Source organism: Phyllopteryx taeniolatus, chromosome 12 (genome assembly GCF_024500385.1).
Source record: "Phyllopteryx taeniolatus isolate TA_2022b chromosome 12, UOR_Ptae_1.2, whole genome shotgun sequence".
NCBI classification, from domain to species: Eukaryota; Metazoa; Chordata; class Actinopteri; order Syngnathiformes; family Syngnathidae; genus Phyllopteryx; species Phyllopteryx taeniolatus.
The window spans coordinates 5,196,015-5,211,551 of NC_084513.1; the positions used below are offsets into that span (position 1 = coordinate 5,196,015).

The 15,537-nt window shown below is 43.7% G+C and overlaps 1 protein-coding gene across 8 annotated transcripts in view; it reads left to right on the forward strand.

The window, feature by feature from the left end:
- Positions 1-15,537, forward strand: part of zmym2 (zinc finger, MYM-type 2) — a 64,689-nt gene that overhangs the window by 37,773 nt on the left and 11,379 nt on the right. For 6 of the 8 annotated variants that reach the window (XM_061791264.1, XM_061791259.1, XM_061791263.1 and 3 more), the window contains exons 11-21: positions 3,642-3,792; positions 3,881-4,053; positions 5,662-5,827; positions 6,604-6,632; positions 6,714-6,855; positions 6,938-7,059; positions 7,905-8,061; positions 10,635-10,796; positions 12,017-12,090; positions 12,333-12,641; positions 13,476-13,590. In XM_061791264.1, coding sequence (XP_061647248.1) covers positions 3,642-3,792; positions 3,881-4,053; positions 5,662-5,827; positions 6,604-6,632; positions 6,714-6,855; positions 6,938-7,059; positions 7,905-8,061; positions 10,635-10,796; positions 12,017-12,090; positions 12,333-12,641; positions 13,476-13,590 — 1,600 coding nt within the window. The remainder of the gene's footprint in view (positions 1-3,641; positions 3,793-3,880; positions 4,054-5,661; positions 5,828-6,603; positions 6,633-6,713; positions 6,856-6,937; positions 7,060-7,904; positions 8,062-10,634; positions 10,797-12,016; positions 12,091-12,332; positions 12,642-13,475; positions 13,591-15,537) is intronic. The other 2 variants (XR_009790988.1, XR_009790989.1) reach the window with 1 other exon arrangement.

A 15,537-nucleotide genomic window follows, 5' to 3' on the forward strand; every position in this document is an offset into this window, starting at 1 on the left:
GACTCTCCTCCACACACACCTGGTACCAGTCCTCTTGAGATGGGTTGGACTCTCTTCCACTCGGCGCCTGTACATTTGGGTTCATACCGGTGGACGAGAGGGTAACCTCCCTCCGCCTTCGGGTGGGGGGGACGGGTCCTGACTGTTGTTTGTGCCTATGGACAAAACAACAGTTCAGAGAGTACCCACGCTTTTTGGAGTCCTTGGAGGGGGTGCTGGAGAGCACTCCCGCTGGGGACTCCCATCGTTCTGCTGGGGGACTTCAATGCTCATGTGGGCAATGACAGTGAGACCTGGAGGGGCGTGATTGGGAGGAACGGCCTCTCCGATCAGAACCCAAGTGGTGTTCTGTCATTGAACTTCTGTGCTCACCACGGATTCTTCATAACGAACACCATGATCAAGCATAATGGTGTCCACACGTGCACTTGGCACCAGGACACCCTAGGTCGCAGTTCGATGATCGTCTTTGTGGTTGTGTCAACGGACTTGCGGCTGGATGTCTTGGACACTCGGGTGAAGAGTGGGGCGGAGCTGTCAACTGATCACCACCTGGTGATGAGTTGGCTCCGATGGTGAGGGAAGATGCCGGTCCGGCGTGACAGGCCCAAACATATTGTGAAGGTCTGCTGGGAACGTCTGGCAGAATCCCCTGTCAGGAGTTTCAGCTCTCACCTCCGGCAGAACTTCACCCACGTCTCGGGGGAGGCGGGGGACATTGAGTCCGAGTGGACCATGTTCCGTGCCTCCATTGCTGAGGCGGCCGACCGGAGCTGTGGCCATAAGGCCTGTCGTGGCGGCAATCCCCAAACCTGTTGGTGGACTCCAGCTGTGAGTGATGCCGTCAAGCTGAAGGAGGAGTTGTATCGGTCCTTTTTGGCATGTGGGACTCCTGAGGCAGCTGATGAGTACCGGCTGGCCAAGCGGATGCAGCTTTGGTGGTTGCTGAGGCAAAAACTTGGACGTGGGAGGAGTTCGGTGAGGTCATGGAGAACGATTTCCAAATGGCTTCGAGGAAATTCTGGTCCACCATCCAGCGTCTCAGGAGGGGGAAGCAGTGCACCATCAACATTGTGCATAGTGGGGATGGGGCACTGTTGACCTCGACTCGGGACGTTGTGAGTCGGTGGGGAGAATACTTCGAAGACGTCCTCAATTCCACCGACACGCCTTTCCATGAGGAAGCAGTCTGGTGTCTCTGAGGCGGGCTCTCCTAGCTCTGGAGTTGAGGTCACCGAGGTGGTTAAAAACCTCCTCGGTGGAAAGGCCCCGGGGGTGGATGAGAGTCTCCCGGAGTTGCTAAAAGCTCTGGATGTTGTGGGGCTGTCATTGTTGACATGCCTCTGCAACATCGCGTGGACATCGGGGACAGTGTCTCTGGATTGTCAGACTGGGGTGGTGGTCCCCCTATTTAAGAAGGGGTTCCGGAGGGTGTGTTCCAACTCCAGGGGGGATCACACTCCTCAGCCTTCCTGGTAAGGTCTATTCAGGGGTGCTGGAGAGGAGGGTCCACCGGGAAGTCAAACCTCAGATTCAGGAGGAGCAGTGTGGTTTTCGTCCTGGCCGTGGAACAGTGGACCTGCTCTACACTCTCGGGAGGGTCCTCGAGGGTGCATGGGAGTTCGCCCAACCAGTCTACATGTGTTTTGTGGACTTGGAGAAGGCGTTCGACCGTGTCCCTCGGGGAGTCCTGTGGTGAGGGCTTCGGGACTATGGGGCTGTTCGGTCCCTGTACGACCATTGTCAGAGTTTGGTCTGTATTGCCGGTAGTAAGTCGGACTCGTTTCCGGTGAGGGTTGGACTCTGCTAAGGCTGTCCTTTGTCACCGATTCTGTTCACAACTTTATGAACAGAATTTCTAGGTGCAGCCGAGGCGTACAGAGGGTCTGGTTTGGTGGCCTCAGTATTGCATCTCTGCTTTTTGCAGATGATGTGGTTCTGTTGGCTTCATCAAGCCATGATCTGCAACTCTCACTGGAGCGGTTCACAGCAGTGTGAAGCGGCTGGGATAAGAATCAGCACCTCCAAATCTGAGACCATGGACCTCAGTTGGAAAAGGGTGGAGTGCCCTGTCCGGTTCGGGGATGAGATCCCTGCCCCAAGTGGAGGAGTTCAAATATCTTTGGGTCTTGTTCACGAGTGAGGGAAGAATGGAACGGGAGATCGACAGGCGGATCGGTGCTGCGTCTGCAATGATGCGGACTTGGTATTGGTCCGTTGTGGTGAAGGAGCTATTTACCAATCGATCTACGTTCCTACCTTCAACTATGGTCACGAGCAGTGGGTCGTGACCGAAAGAACAAGATCCCGGATACAAGTGCCTAAAATGAGTTTCCACCGCAGGGTATCCGGACTCTCCCTTAGAGATAGGGTGAGAAGCTCGGTCATCCGGGAGGGGCTCAGAGTAGAGCCGCTGCTCCTCCGCATTGAGAGGAGCCAGATGAGGTGGCTCGGGCATCTGATTAGCATGCCTCCTGGACGCTTCCTTGGTGAGGTGTTCTGGGCACGTCCCACGAAAGGAGACCCCGGGAACGACCCAGGACACGCTGGAGAGACCATGTCTCTCGGCTGGCCTGGGAACGCCTCGGGATCCCCTCGGAAGAGCTGGAGGAAGTGGCTGGGGAGAGGGAGGTCTGGGCTTCCCTGCTGAGGCTGCTGCCCCTGCGACCCGACCTCGGATAAGCGGAGGAAAATGAATGAATGAAAAAATCTTAAGTATAATGTAATAAAAAAGTCAATCTGAAAATAAGTCCTATTTTTTGCAAGAACCAAATAATTCTAAATCTTGTGGCAATAACGTATTTTTAGAGGAAATAAAATATTTCTTTCGGGGAATATACTTTAAATAATTTTTGCCCGGAGTTGTATTTCCAGTCGTTTATTTATATATATATATATATATATATATATATATATATATATATATATATATTTTTTTTTTGTCATTAAGTCATTTTCTTAGATTATTTTTGGGAGCAAAAAACGTTTGGGAATTTTACAAAAGAAATAGTCAGTTTTTCTGGATAAATATAATTTTACAATAGTTGTATTTTCGAGGGAAAACAATTGTAATCCTTTAAGAATACTGTTTTTTTTAAATTGGAAAATAGTAATTTTGCTTGGAAAAAAAATGACAATCTTGTAAGAATACTTTTTTTTTGAAAATGTAATTTTTAAGGGGGAAAATCCAACCATCCATTTTCTGTACCACTTATCCTTACTAGGGTCGCAGGCGTGCTGGAGCCTATCCCAGCTATTTTCGGGCGAGAGGTAGGCTATACCCTAAACTGGTCGCCAGCCAATCGCAGGCCACAGATGAACAAACAACCATCCGCACTCACATTCACACCTACGGCTAATGTGACGCAAATAGTCTACGTTTGGAAGAATTGCATTTTTTTTGTTTGAGGAATGAGCGAGCCTTTTTTTTTTTTTAAATATCTTTCCCAAGGAAAGAAATGTCTGTATCTCCCAATAATTTGTGTGTGTGTTGGGGGAAAAAGTCAATGTTTTGAGAATAAAATCAGCTTTCAAAGAAGACAGTAATAATGGTACAAGATGAGTTGTAAGCTTAAACTCATTGGCGTTGACCTTGAGCACGAGGGTAGACTCTGCGCCTGACGTCTGTCCGTGTCCCTCAGGACAAAGTGTACCACTTCTGCAGCAAGGTGTGCTGCGACGACTACAAGAAGCTGCACTGCATTGTCACCATGTGTGAGTACTGCCAGGAGGAGAAGACGCTGCAAACTACTGCCAACTTCTCTGGCGAGAAGAAGCCCTTCTGCAGCGAAGGTAATGCAGACGCCTGCCTCCTCCCCTGGCGTTGATTATTTATTTATTTTTTAACCACGCCCCACTTTGAATGCGTTTTGTGTGCCAGGGTGCAAGTTGCTGTTCAAGCAGGACTTCATAAAGCGTCTTGGCCTGAAGTGCGTCAGCTGCAACCACTGCAGCCAGATGTGTAAGAGAGGTGTCACGCGGCAGCTTGGCGGTATGACCCGGGACTTCTGCGGCGAGCCTTGCGCCAAGAAGTTCCATGACTGGTACCACAAGGTCAGTTTTAGAACCACCAGTATTAACGGCCATGCTGACAAGAAAAAAAAAATACGAATTACACCAAGGGAATTAAGCCTTAGTTTTATAATAACTGTTACCTGTTGCTACAGTTACTTACTAAGTTAATTACTTGACTGATTACTTGATTTTAAATGTAACTTAATTACTCTACTGATAACTTGATTTCAAATGTAACTAAGCTGGATTCCAAGAAAGTTTATTAGTTACATTCGGCAGATGCTGACAAAACTGCCCCAACACCGCTTTTTCTTAGTTTAAAATGGTTTACTTTAACCACGATCCCTCGCCGCATCGTGTCTGTGGTCTGTTTTGCACTGGTGTAAACCCACACTGGCTCGCAACTTCTGCTTCTACTAATCCTGCTAGTTACCTTGGCTTCTAGTTAGTGGTAGATTGCTAGTTCTCGTCAATCATCTGCCACGCTGTGTTCAATGAATCTTGCATACCTTTATCCAATTTATATGCCGCGGTGGCAGTCGTGAACATCCGTGCAGATCTTTGGACATGGCAAATCAGATGCCTCATTCCGTGGCGATTTTAATCTCGTGGGAGACTTATTGGAAGCTACTGTTCAACTCCGCATATGCGCATGCAGAGTAAGTCAAAATGGCGGCCGTAAAACAAAGAATTAAGTACGGCTGGTTATGTTTTTAGTTTTCATTCAAATCCAAAAATTCTGACTGTTTTTGTTTTTTGCGAATGAACTAGATTTAGCACAGATTCGTTCGTAGCACTACACAATTTTTTAAAAATTTTAATCATCGATGTCCTTTATCGGGTTTGCAAGATAATTTGGGTTGGAAATGCCCTAGATGACTTTTTTCAAGCTATTCTAGTTGGTCTTTTACGCCTGCCAGATGAGATGGCCGTTAATAAATTTTTGATATGTAAATGAGTTTTGCACTAATTGAATTGCTGTTTACCTTGATTTGAAGATGGCGTGTGACCGCGGCAGTAGAGTGCACACCAAACGTATATTCGCTTCTACAACCAAGAACTAAACAAATAGTACTTACCAGAGACACTAATTTCCTCGTTCACCATTCTCCAGGCCTGCTCATTTTTCAATAGGAGTCCCATGTGCCCATCATTGTATCTGTCATTGTTTGAGGGCGTTGTGGGTGAAGTAGCGTCTTCTCAACGCCGATCGGCTGTCGCTACGTAGCGTCACACAAATTTAAGTTGAGTGGGTAGATACTTGACTATTGGCAAGTCTATGTAACAACGTCGCCAATTTCAAATCTGCACGTTTTGCAAGCGGTTTGGTTTTCAAAGGTTATTTGATTCAATAGAATACCAGCATAGATGTCAGACTAAAACCATGTCACAGACTAATTTTGACCCATTTTATTTTGGCCTTATTTTGGGGGGGATTTTGATGGCATGGGACCTTCAATTCTTGTAAATTCCCTTTTTCCCCCAGCAAAAACACAAACTTGCATGTCATTTTCAAAACACTACAAGTTGGTTGTCTGTTTTTGTTTTCAGTATGGCCCTAATGCATTGTAATTTATTTTTATAATACATATTCATGTATTCAGTTCCAGTCAGTAAACTGACAGTCTGTCTTTGCGTGTTCACTAGGCGGCGCGCTGCGACTGCTGTAAGGTTCAGGGCCAGCTGACCGAGTCTGTAATGTGGCGTTCGGAGATGAAGCAATTCTGCGACCAGCAGTGTCTACTCAGGTTCTACTGCCAGCAGAACGAGCCCATCATGGCCACGCAGAAAGGGCCCGAGAACAGCTGCACGGGTAAGCATAAAACATTTTTGCCATTAATTATATCTATTGTTTACAACACTGATTCTCTAATGGTCCCTTTGTTATAGGCCAATTTGGCAATTTCCAGGCACCCTAGCAATCTTTTTTATCAGTCCCCGAAGACACTGTCACTTAGCAACATGTAATTTGGGAACCATGTCTATCATGTGTAAGCCCACACGAAAGTCTCAAGAAGCCGAAATCAGCTATTTTGGTTTGAAACGGCCCATTTTGGTCATCTACAGGGGTCCATTGAATTTCTTTGAAAAGTCAGCCCCCAAAGCCCACTTAGCAACATGAGATTTGGTAGACGTCTATCTACAGTGGGTACGGACAGTATTCAGACCCCCTTAAATGTTTCACTCTTTTTTTATATTGCAGCCATTTGCTAAAATCATTCAAGTAAATTTGTTGTGTACATTAATGAGGAAAAAAAATGATTTTAACAAATGGCTGCAATATAAAAAACAGTGAAAAATTTAAGGGAGTCTGAAAACTTTCCGTACCCATTGTATATCTTAAGTAGACCCAGAAAAAGTCTCCCGATTGCATATGGGTGGCGCATGGTTTGAAAACTCCAGAAAACAGGAAACTTCGGTAATAACTGCCGCCAAAACCATTTTGACGTAGCAACATGAAATTTGGTAGCTATGTTTATCATGAGTAGACTCACAAAAAAGTCTCCATGATGTAAAACTCACAGGAAGTCAGCCATTGTGGTTGGAACCAGCCATTTTAGTGTCAAACTGTACTATGTTTCTTTTCAGGCATTGAATCGCAAGCTTCCAAACTTGGGGTGAGTAGGTTTTTGAGAAATTTTCCAGTCTCATTCTGTGAACATTGTCAAGCCCCTAAACATCATCCTTCCACCATGCAGCTGGTAAGCCAGGGCACGGCGGCATACGCGGGCAGCGGCCTGATGAGAGACGTCAAAAACAAGGCAGTCCTCTGCAAGCCGCTCACCCTCACGAAGGCCACCTACTGCAAGCCACACATGCAGAGCAAGACCATACAGACGGGTGAGTCGTCACTTCAGCAGACACTTTATTAGCCACACCTGATAAGACTGCTGTCAAAACTGAGCTTGCTGTGTTAACACAGATGTGGATGACGGTGTGAAGCGGGAATACATACCTGTCCCGATCCCCGTGCCCGTCTTCATCCCCATACCCATGAATATGTATTCGCAGTTAGCACCCACGCCGCTCTCCATGCCTCTACCGGTAAGAAATGTTAATAATATTGCATACCACCAATATCAAGGCTACAATCCTGTACAATCCACCGGCCAAGCATATATTTTTTTACCGGCCAAAATATAAAATAATTTTACATAGGGGCTACGTAACAAAGCGAAAAAATATCGTCAACACGATAATGGCACATGCAATATGTGTATGTTTGCAGCTCTAATTTAACACATTTCTATAATACAGTAATTATGTTGGATACAAACTGAGAGAAGTCACAGCAACATTGAACAACAGCAATAAGAAAAAATGTTTTCACATAGTCTGGCCTCCTGCTCCTGACAGTTCTCGTGCCACAGCATTACCGGTTCCGTGGGATCATAATCCCCCGCACGTGTGCATCTGCATTTTTCATCATTGAACACTTTTAAATTACTTTTAACCAGCTTGGAGGCTGAAATATCAGGCTGTCGATGTTTCATTTAATTTGGTTTGAAATAGTTTGGATTTTGCTTAGTAAAACTGCTGATTGTTGTAATATGAAATGATCTGAATGTTTTTCACTTGTACTGTCAACTATTGCAACACGATGAACTGACGACCCTCCAGTTGCAGGGCGTACTCTTACCCTCTGCACCACACCACCCCGACATGGACACTACTAGGAGTAGGTAGTGCTTTACAAAAGGTCCTGCAACCTTGACATTTGTCTTATCAATATATACACTTATACTAAACATTGTGCCACCTTCTGACCACATCTAATCGTTGACAATTACTTAGAACGGAAGTACAGAAACAGAACCTCGGTTAGGTTTGGAGCCCTTGTTGACATTGGATGTGTGTGGTCTGCTTAACTCAACCTCCACCTCGGCCAGCTCCCCGTCCCCGTCTTCCTACCCACCACCCTGCAGAGCACCGAGCAGATCGTTCAGACCATCCAGGAGCTCAGAAGCCAAGCGCCCTCAGTCCCCGTGGCCACCCAAAAGGACCCGCTGTCCCCGACAGAGGCGACATCGGATGACCAGAAAGCAGGTACATCTCGCAAGCCTAACGCGTGACACTTCCTGTTGAGTGTGGAGTAAATGTTCGATAAATTGAACAGGTTTAACATTCACAATGACTCCAACTGTTTTCTGAGTAGATTGGGCAGGAAAAATCACTCTTGACACACACCACACTCCCATGATAAATCACTTACCACAGGATAATCACTCCTAACACACTTCACGCCACAGGGAAAAGCACTATTAACATATACTGGATCCCAACCCAATGAATAAACCTTTTCAACACATCCCACACCCCAGAATAATCAATCTTAACACAGCCGACAACGCAGGACAATCATTCTCAACACACCCCACACCACAGCACAGTCACTCTTGATACACCCCACACCACCAGATAATCACGATAAACTAGGGCTTGGACTCTTACTCTAAATCCCCATTCTCTATTTGCATTGACAGTAACGAATGACCAACGAATCAGAATCAATTTATCCATTGTACTATTGCGAAATAAAGACATCATTGTCCAACAAATGAAAAATCCCACCTGGTTATTTGAAAACTATCTAGCAGATATTGTCACAACACCAGAAAGAGTACGCTGACGCATTTAGGCTGTCGTGTTTGGCATCTGCTTTTCCCTCTGGAAAAGCTGTTGGCTGGGAGCATCTGCGTCTACTAGGCAGCTAGCTGGTTGCTAGTTCGCCGCGAGCTCTCGTGAGTCATCTGCCATGATGTGTTGCATGAATTTTGCACAACTTCATACAATTCATCTGTTGCAGTCTGCCATGAACATTTGTGTGCAGCTCCTTGGGCAGAGCCATCGGAAGCCTCGTTCTGCAGAGATTATCGTTTTGGGGGAGACTGCTCCGTGATCCATGTGATCAGCTGCAGGACTACAGTAGCTACTGTACAACTGCGCATATAAGCATGCGCAGTAAGTCAAAATGGTGGCAGCCGTAAACAAAGGAAGTAAATGCGGCGTGGCAGCATTGCAGCTCTTGTCAGAATATAGTAGTATGTTACTCTTTGATTCGTTTTGATTGAAATGGGAAAATTCTGATTCGGTATCTGTTTTTTCAGGCAGACCCGCAAGGCCAATTCGACTCACCACCAACTTCTTCGTAGCTCTACTATTAACACACCCACCACACCACAGGATAATCCCTTTCACCACACTCCACAGGATAATGACTCTTAACACACTCCACACTACAAGACAATCACTCTTAACATACCCCACACCTTACGATAATCACTGTTAAAACATTCCACACGAGAGGATTATCACACATAACACACCCCACACCACAGGGCCGTCACTCTTATCACACACTAAGGTTTGAACAACATCAGATTTTTTTGTAGTCGACGCTAAGGAGATGATAATAGATGTTGACTGAATGATTGACGTCATTATTTTTCTCAACTCAAGTCTCCCTCACTCACACACTCACTGGCTGCTGTGCTGAAGTCACAACCCACTCACCCGACATGTTCATCCAATCACATTCAGATAACTTCAAGGTACAGTCGAAATTTGTACAAATCTAACAACAATTCATGATACACAACAGGATCACTACTTGCTACAGTGTATAAGAATAATGTGAAGTTTAAAAAAATAGGACAGAGGAACCAATGGTTTTCAACAACGTATTTTATCAAACCTTGGGTTGTGTTACGAGCAGTTACTGCATTGTTACTTTATAAAATCCGACTTTCTTTGACAGTCCCTGAATGTATGAGGGGGGTGGTGCTAGCTGGCTGCAGCAGCTGAATGCACACACTGAGCAGGCACGCACCCTGGCAGTGAGGCAAAGACGGGAGGACAGCTGTCAGTTGGATTGTTTCTTTGACACATTAAGCGTTCATTTTGACAGTAAAGAGCTTATTAATCGACCATGGCTTACCTCAGTGTCATTGTGTAACCAGATGCTACAGTATCTTAGAGTACACCGGGGGGTTGGTAGTGAGGATTTATGGCTACCCTCTCGGCTAGCATTAGCCTTTTCAGATGGTATGAATAGAGAGTACTTGTGCTTTTTTTATATTTCAGGATAAGTTTGGATATTTTGCAAGTGACCTTGCTTACCAGTCTAATTTTTAAATCAAATATTGCCTCATGTTTGAGACACCGCTGCTAGTTTGCTACGTGAACCCACCGCCTGTTGATTTCATCAAGGCGTCTGTGTCCAAAATATGTGAGTGGCGATTAGTCGATCGCAAGCTATAACCATCATTGCACAGTCGCAAAGTTGTCAATTAGTCAATTGGTTCAACCCCTACCATAGGATAATCACTCTTAACGAGTTCAACACCATGGGATGAATACTCTGAACACACACCATAGGATAATCACTCTTAAAACTTTCCACAAGACAATCACTCTGAAAAACTCACCACAGAAGAAAACTCACTCATAACACACGCCACATCACGTGATAATCACTCGGCATAATCTTTTAGAGACATCCGACAATCGGGCTTTTGCTGACTTTGATTGCAGAGAAGGAAAAATGCTCAAATTTGGCCTGATTGTTATGAGTGTACCCCAATTTAAAAAGACTAATATGGAAGATCTGCCTTTTTCAGACGTGAAGCTGGAGAAGGAGACAAGTGAGCATGAAGATGAAAAGATGGTCACCGCCAGTCCAGAGGAGCAGGTGAAGGAAGGTAATATGGATCCGAAGGAGGAGGTAAAGGAGGAGGAAGAGGAGGGAGACTACATGGACCTGGAGGAGGACTTTCCTCAAGGTAAATTATTTCTGGCAGTCAAACCACAGGAACTACTGCAAATGATCTTTTTCAAGCTCAAAAGAAGACCCTTAATAGCATCTTTTGACTCTTTCACACTGCCTTTCTGGCCACAATGGTGCATCAAAGGGTAACGGTAGAGCCAGCATTTGCCTGTGACTTTCAGTAGAGAGAGACATGTTTTTGGGGGGAGCGATACCGATTATTAGTAGTCAAGGAGCCCGATAACCAATATTGGGAGCTGATATTCATTTGCTATAAAATGGACTATATTGTTGTAAAAATTTTTAATAATACAAACTCCGGAACGTCATTTAAATGCATTTAACCACATCATTATTAAGCAGTTTTCCAGATTTGCATTTTTATTTTATTTTTTTTATCCTAGACAGTAGACATCTTTGTTTAAAAAGTCTAACTAAACGTACCGGGAGCTCCCGACCACAGCATCATGTCTTATAAAGTTAAATGAAACCCTAAACAAATGAATAGCTCCTTTAAAGTTTTATCCAAAGGTTTCCAAAATTTTACTGTAACTGAAATGTAAATCTTTCACTTGTCTTTGTTTTGAGTTAAGGAAATAGTGCAGGAGTTCCCAGGGTGAGCAGCAGCTCTTATAAAATCAACTGAAAATTTCAATTATAGTTCCCTGAAGTTTACCCAGTTTTAAATTGCTCACATCGGTCTTCGGATTGAGGGGAAAAAAAAAAAAAAAAAAAAAAAATTATAATAAATTTAAAAAGGCCCATGCTCTTATGTGTTAAAATGCTGAAAATCTGCGGCGTTAATCGTTCTATCCCTAACTTTCAGACAGAATTCAAAGGAGCGGGACAAGAGTTTGTCCGTAATGCAGTTTCAGGGAGCCACTGCGGCTTCTTGCATTGAGATCTTTGTTATAGCGGCAAATTTCATGTGCATGCATGCATGTTCATGACAATAAAAGGTGATTCTTCTTCTTCTTAAAATACCCCACGCTCTCATTTTAACACAAAAAAATTGTTCATTTGAAAAATATGCAAGGGAGCAGGACCACCCGCCATACGTAAACTGCAATATAGCAGGGGATTACTGTAGTCAAGTTGCTCGTGATGTAGTCCATAGGTGGGGCCCAAGCATGCTTGCATTTTGTAACCATGGGCCTCTGAGCAACCGGTGACTCACTGTTGGTCTCAAAATACTGTCGTCCTCTGTTTAATTGAGTTTTTCCTCCTCTTCCTCAGCTTCAGTATCAGTCTCAGAGGACATGGAGGAACGTGAGGACGAGCCGGCGCCACGACCTCAGCCAAGGACACAAGTACGCATGTTAATGTTTCACCGATCACAATGCCACACCACCTCACGCATATTGTTGCCATGTTTTGTGTCTGAAATCTAGTCATTTTAGTCTGGATTATGCTAAAAAATAAACCATTTCCCTATGAAAAGTCAGTCTTCAATTTTTGTCTTCTTGTGTATCCCCATGAATTCTCCTAACATCGATGGAAAGTTTCCAACTATGACAATTGCCGGAATTTTACAAGCCTTTTTGCGTCACAGGGGAACAAGAGGCTGGCGGTGAAACGCAGCTTGGTCAGAGCCTCGTCCCTTTGCTCACCGCCCCTGAAAGCTCTCTACGGCATCAACGCCTTCAGACGCTGGATGGGCTCAGGTGGAAAAGAAGGGTCCACAGCCGACCCCCAAGCGTCCAGTCCAGCTCTGGTGAATCCCGCCGAGACTGACGTACTGCAAATGTGCGCCGACGAGCTGAACGGCAAGCTGTGTGGCTTTGTAAGGGAGGTGTGCCGGCCCAATGGGGAGCGATACGCCCCAGACAGCATCTACTACCTCTGCCTCGGCATCCAGAAGGTTGGTTTTCTCTCACTTTCACTGAAAAACATAAAATGGTAGATATGCCAGTCGTGAGTCAAGCCATGCCCAAAAAGTAATTTTGGTTTTAAAATAGGCATCTTTGATGACACGCCTGTTTTAATATTGACTTGCTAGTTGATTATTATTATTATTTGTGCCTTTAGTGTTTTTTATATTTTTATATTTAACAAATGCATTTTGAAAATTTAGATAATTGGTACAGATTATGGATGGCTATATATATTTTTTTGTATATATTTAAATATATATTAAAATATTTTGCCTTCAAAATATCAATTTAGCAAAATTCCCACCATTCCCGGGCTAGGAACCAAAGTTGAGCATGGAGTGTTTCCGTGGGGTCACATTTTAGTGTTGCACAGCTCGGCGCACTCCTGCTGCTGCACATGTGAACGGCAGCTCTCATCTTACCACACGGTGCACTGCAACCTCACAGCTTTTCTGCACTTTAAGGCTAAAATGTCTTCTGCTCTTTGATGCTAAAGCGGAAAACTCCCTCTGTGAGTTTGAGGTTTTGTACAATTTTTACACTGAACTCCTAACGGATGCTGTGCTTTTGTTGTTCCTATTGATTGAGCTACTTTAAAAAAGAAAACGCCCTTATTTTCCCTATTATTAAAGATATTTGTTCATATTTTTTTAGATGTTTTTCAGTGTTTGTGTCCTGTGATTTAAACCTTTTGCTGTTCACATCCTGACAAATGTGATGATCATTTCAATATGAGGACACTAACATCACCTGCACATTCATCTATCTTTGTAACCATTTTGTCAATGGAAAACCAAAATGTTTTTTGTCTTTCTTTTTAGCATCTTTACACCAATGGCCAACAGAGTGACATCTTCAGCGACTCCTGCTACCAGGAGTTTGGGGAGGAGCTTAATAAGGTTCTGATCGACTGGAAGCCCAGCCTGCTTCCTGATGGTAAGTACAGAGACCTAATTGGACTAAAGCCACTGTAGAGGTGCCAGTCAGGCAAAAAAGTAAGATAATAAACCCTAAAAATACCACTTAGCCATTAAAACCCATTTTTAGCTGAGTAATTTTTGTATTCGACTCCCAATAACCTAACTTGTTTTAGCACAGTCATGATTTGTAACATCGTTTTGCAATTTTAGCTTGTGTCCCCCCGCCCCCAATTCAAGTTATTAACGACATAACTCAGCTGAGACACAAATAATTTGTCAGTTGAACACAAAAATTGCTGCCGGGAAAAAACAAAGGAAGTTAATATTGGTAAAACGCAAACATGACTCCGGCAAAAACATTAATATAGGAAGTTGATAGGTGGACACAAACATGACTCAAATAATGATAGTAGAAGACAAACTGACTCAACACAAATATTCCAAAGTAATCTTAATAGAATTTAAAAATGACTTGACAGAAACAAATATAGAAAGTTAATGTTGGTAGAACGCAACATGACTCAGATAAGTTAGTTGGACAGAAACAACTGCAAAAACACAAATGTGGGACGTTGGCTAAAAGCATAAGAAGTCAATGGCGGTTGAACACATCCATGATTCTGAAACCAAATATACAAGTTAATGTTGGTTGAGCAAGAACATGATGAAAACAATGTAGGAAGTTCAAGATAATAAAAAGGACTCAGCTAAAACAGGTTTCAAGAATCAAGTCTTTATTTTGCAAAATCTGTGAATATTTGAAGATGTCATCTTGAGTAGTACAGTCGGTATATAGATTACAGTAGGCTACTGCCCATAATGCCACAGGCTTCGTTTTTTTTTAAGGTTTAAGCTCTGTTTCATCGGGTCTATCTCCATGCAAAATGAGTGCATTCTTCAAAAGATTGCTCAAGACATACCGAATATTTCACTAAACGATGTGAGTGGGATTATTCGAGCAAATTCATCCGTATCAACACGAGTTCAATGTGGACCGATAGCCTCGTAGCTTGGCTAGTTACTTCATATTCAGTCTTCAAAACTACACAACTACACAGTTGTTGACATTTTACCAACAACCATAAGCAAACCAAAATGCATATATATATATATATATATAATTTTTTTATTTTATATATATATTTGGAGTTGCTATGAGCCTCTTGGGTAGGGGGATGCACGATAAGTATCAGACCCATATGTATTGGCCTAATAATGGGAAAAAATTATGTCACACTGATCGTTTCGATACAAAAAAACCTGGACCGATAAGAGCCGCATTAGCTCCTGACAGTCATGGATATTATGGCCAAAATTATTCACCCACAACACTAAAAATAGTCACTATCCACAGTAAATTAGCTTATGATTGCCAGCACTTACTGAAATTATGACCATCCAGTGACTGAGTTTGTAACTACGACGCTCGCGGCAAGACCTACGAAGCAGCGGACTCTCTTAGCATCTCAAGCTGACAGAGCAGCGGGGGCAGTTTGGCCGCATTCAGAAGCATTGTTGTCGCAATTGGCTAACAGCTAAGGTAACAACAGCTAACACCTGCAAACGCTCCTCCTACATTCCGTTAGCTCACTAGACAATAAATTAGATCTAAAAACGGAACTAATATCAAAACACACAACGGCCCTACTTCGTTAGACTCGGCCAGTGCAAGTGCGTATCCACTAGTGTGACATACGTCTGCCAGCTTGCTCAGCAACAACACTGCCCCCTTAAAAATATCCACAAATAAGCTTGTACGGGCAGAAATTTCAAGGTGTTCTCCAAGTTGACCCACTAATATTTACCGTGATGTTTTAACTGCGTCTCTTGCCCTAAAAAAACTGACTTAATAGTGCAAATTGAACATTCCCGAGAAGAGCGGTGTAGAGAGTCGAATAGGTCATGTACTTTAGTCTATTTTTTTTAGGAGGATTTTAGGTGTTTGAAGTGCTCATTACATGTT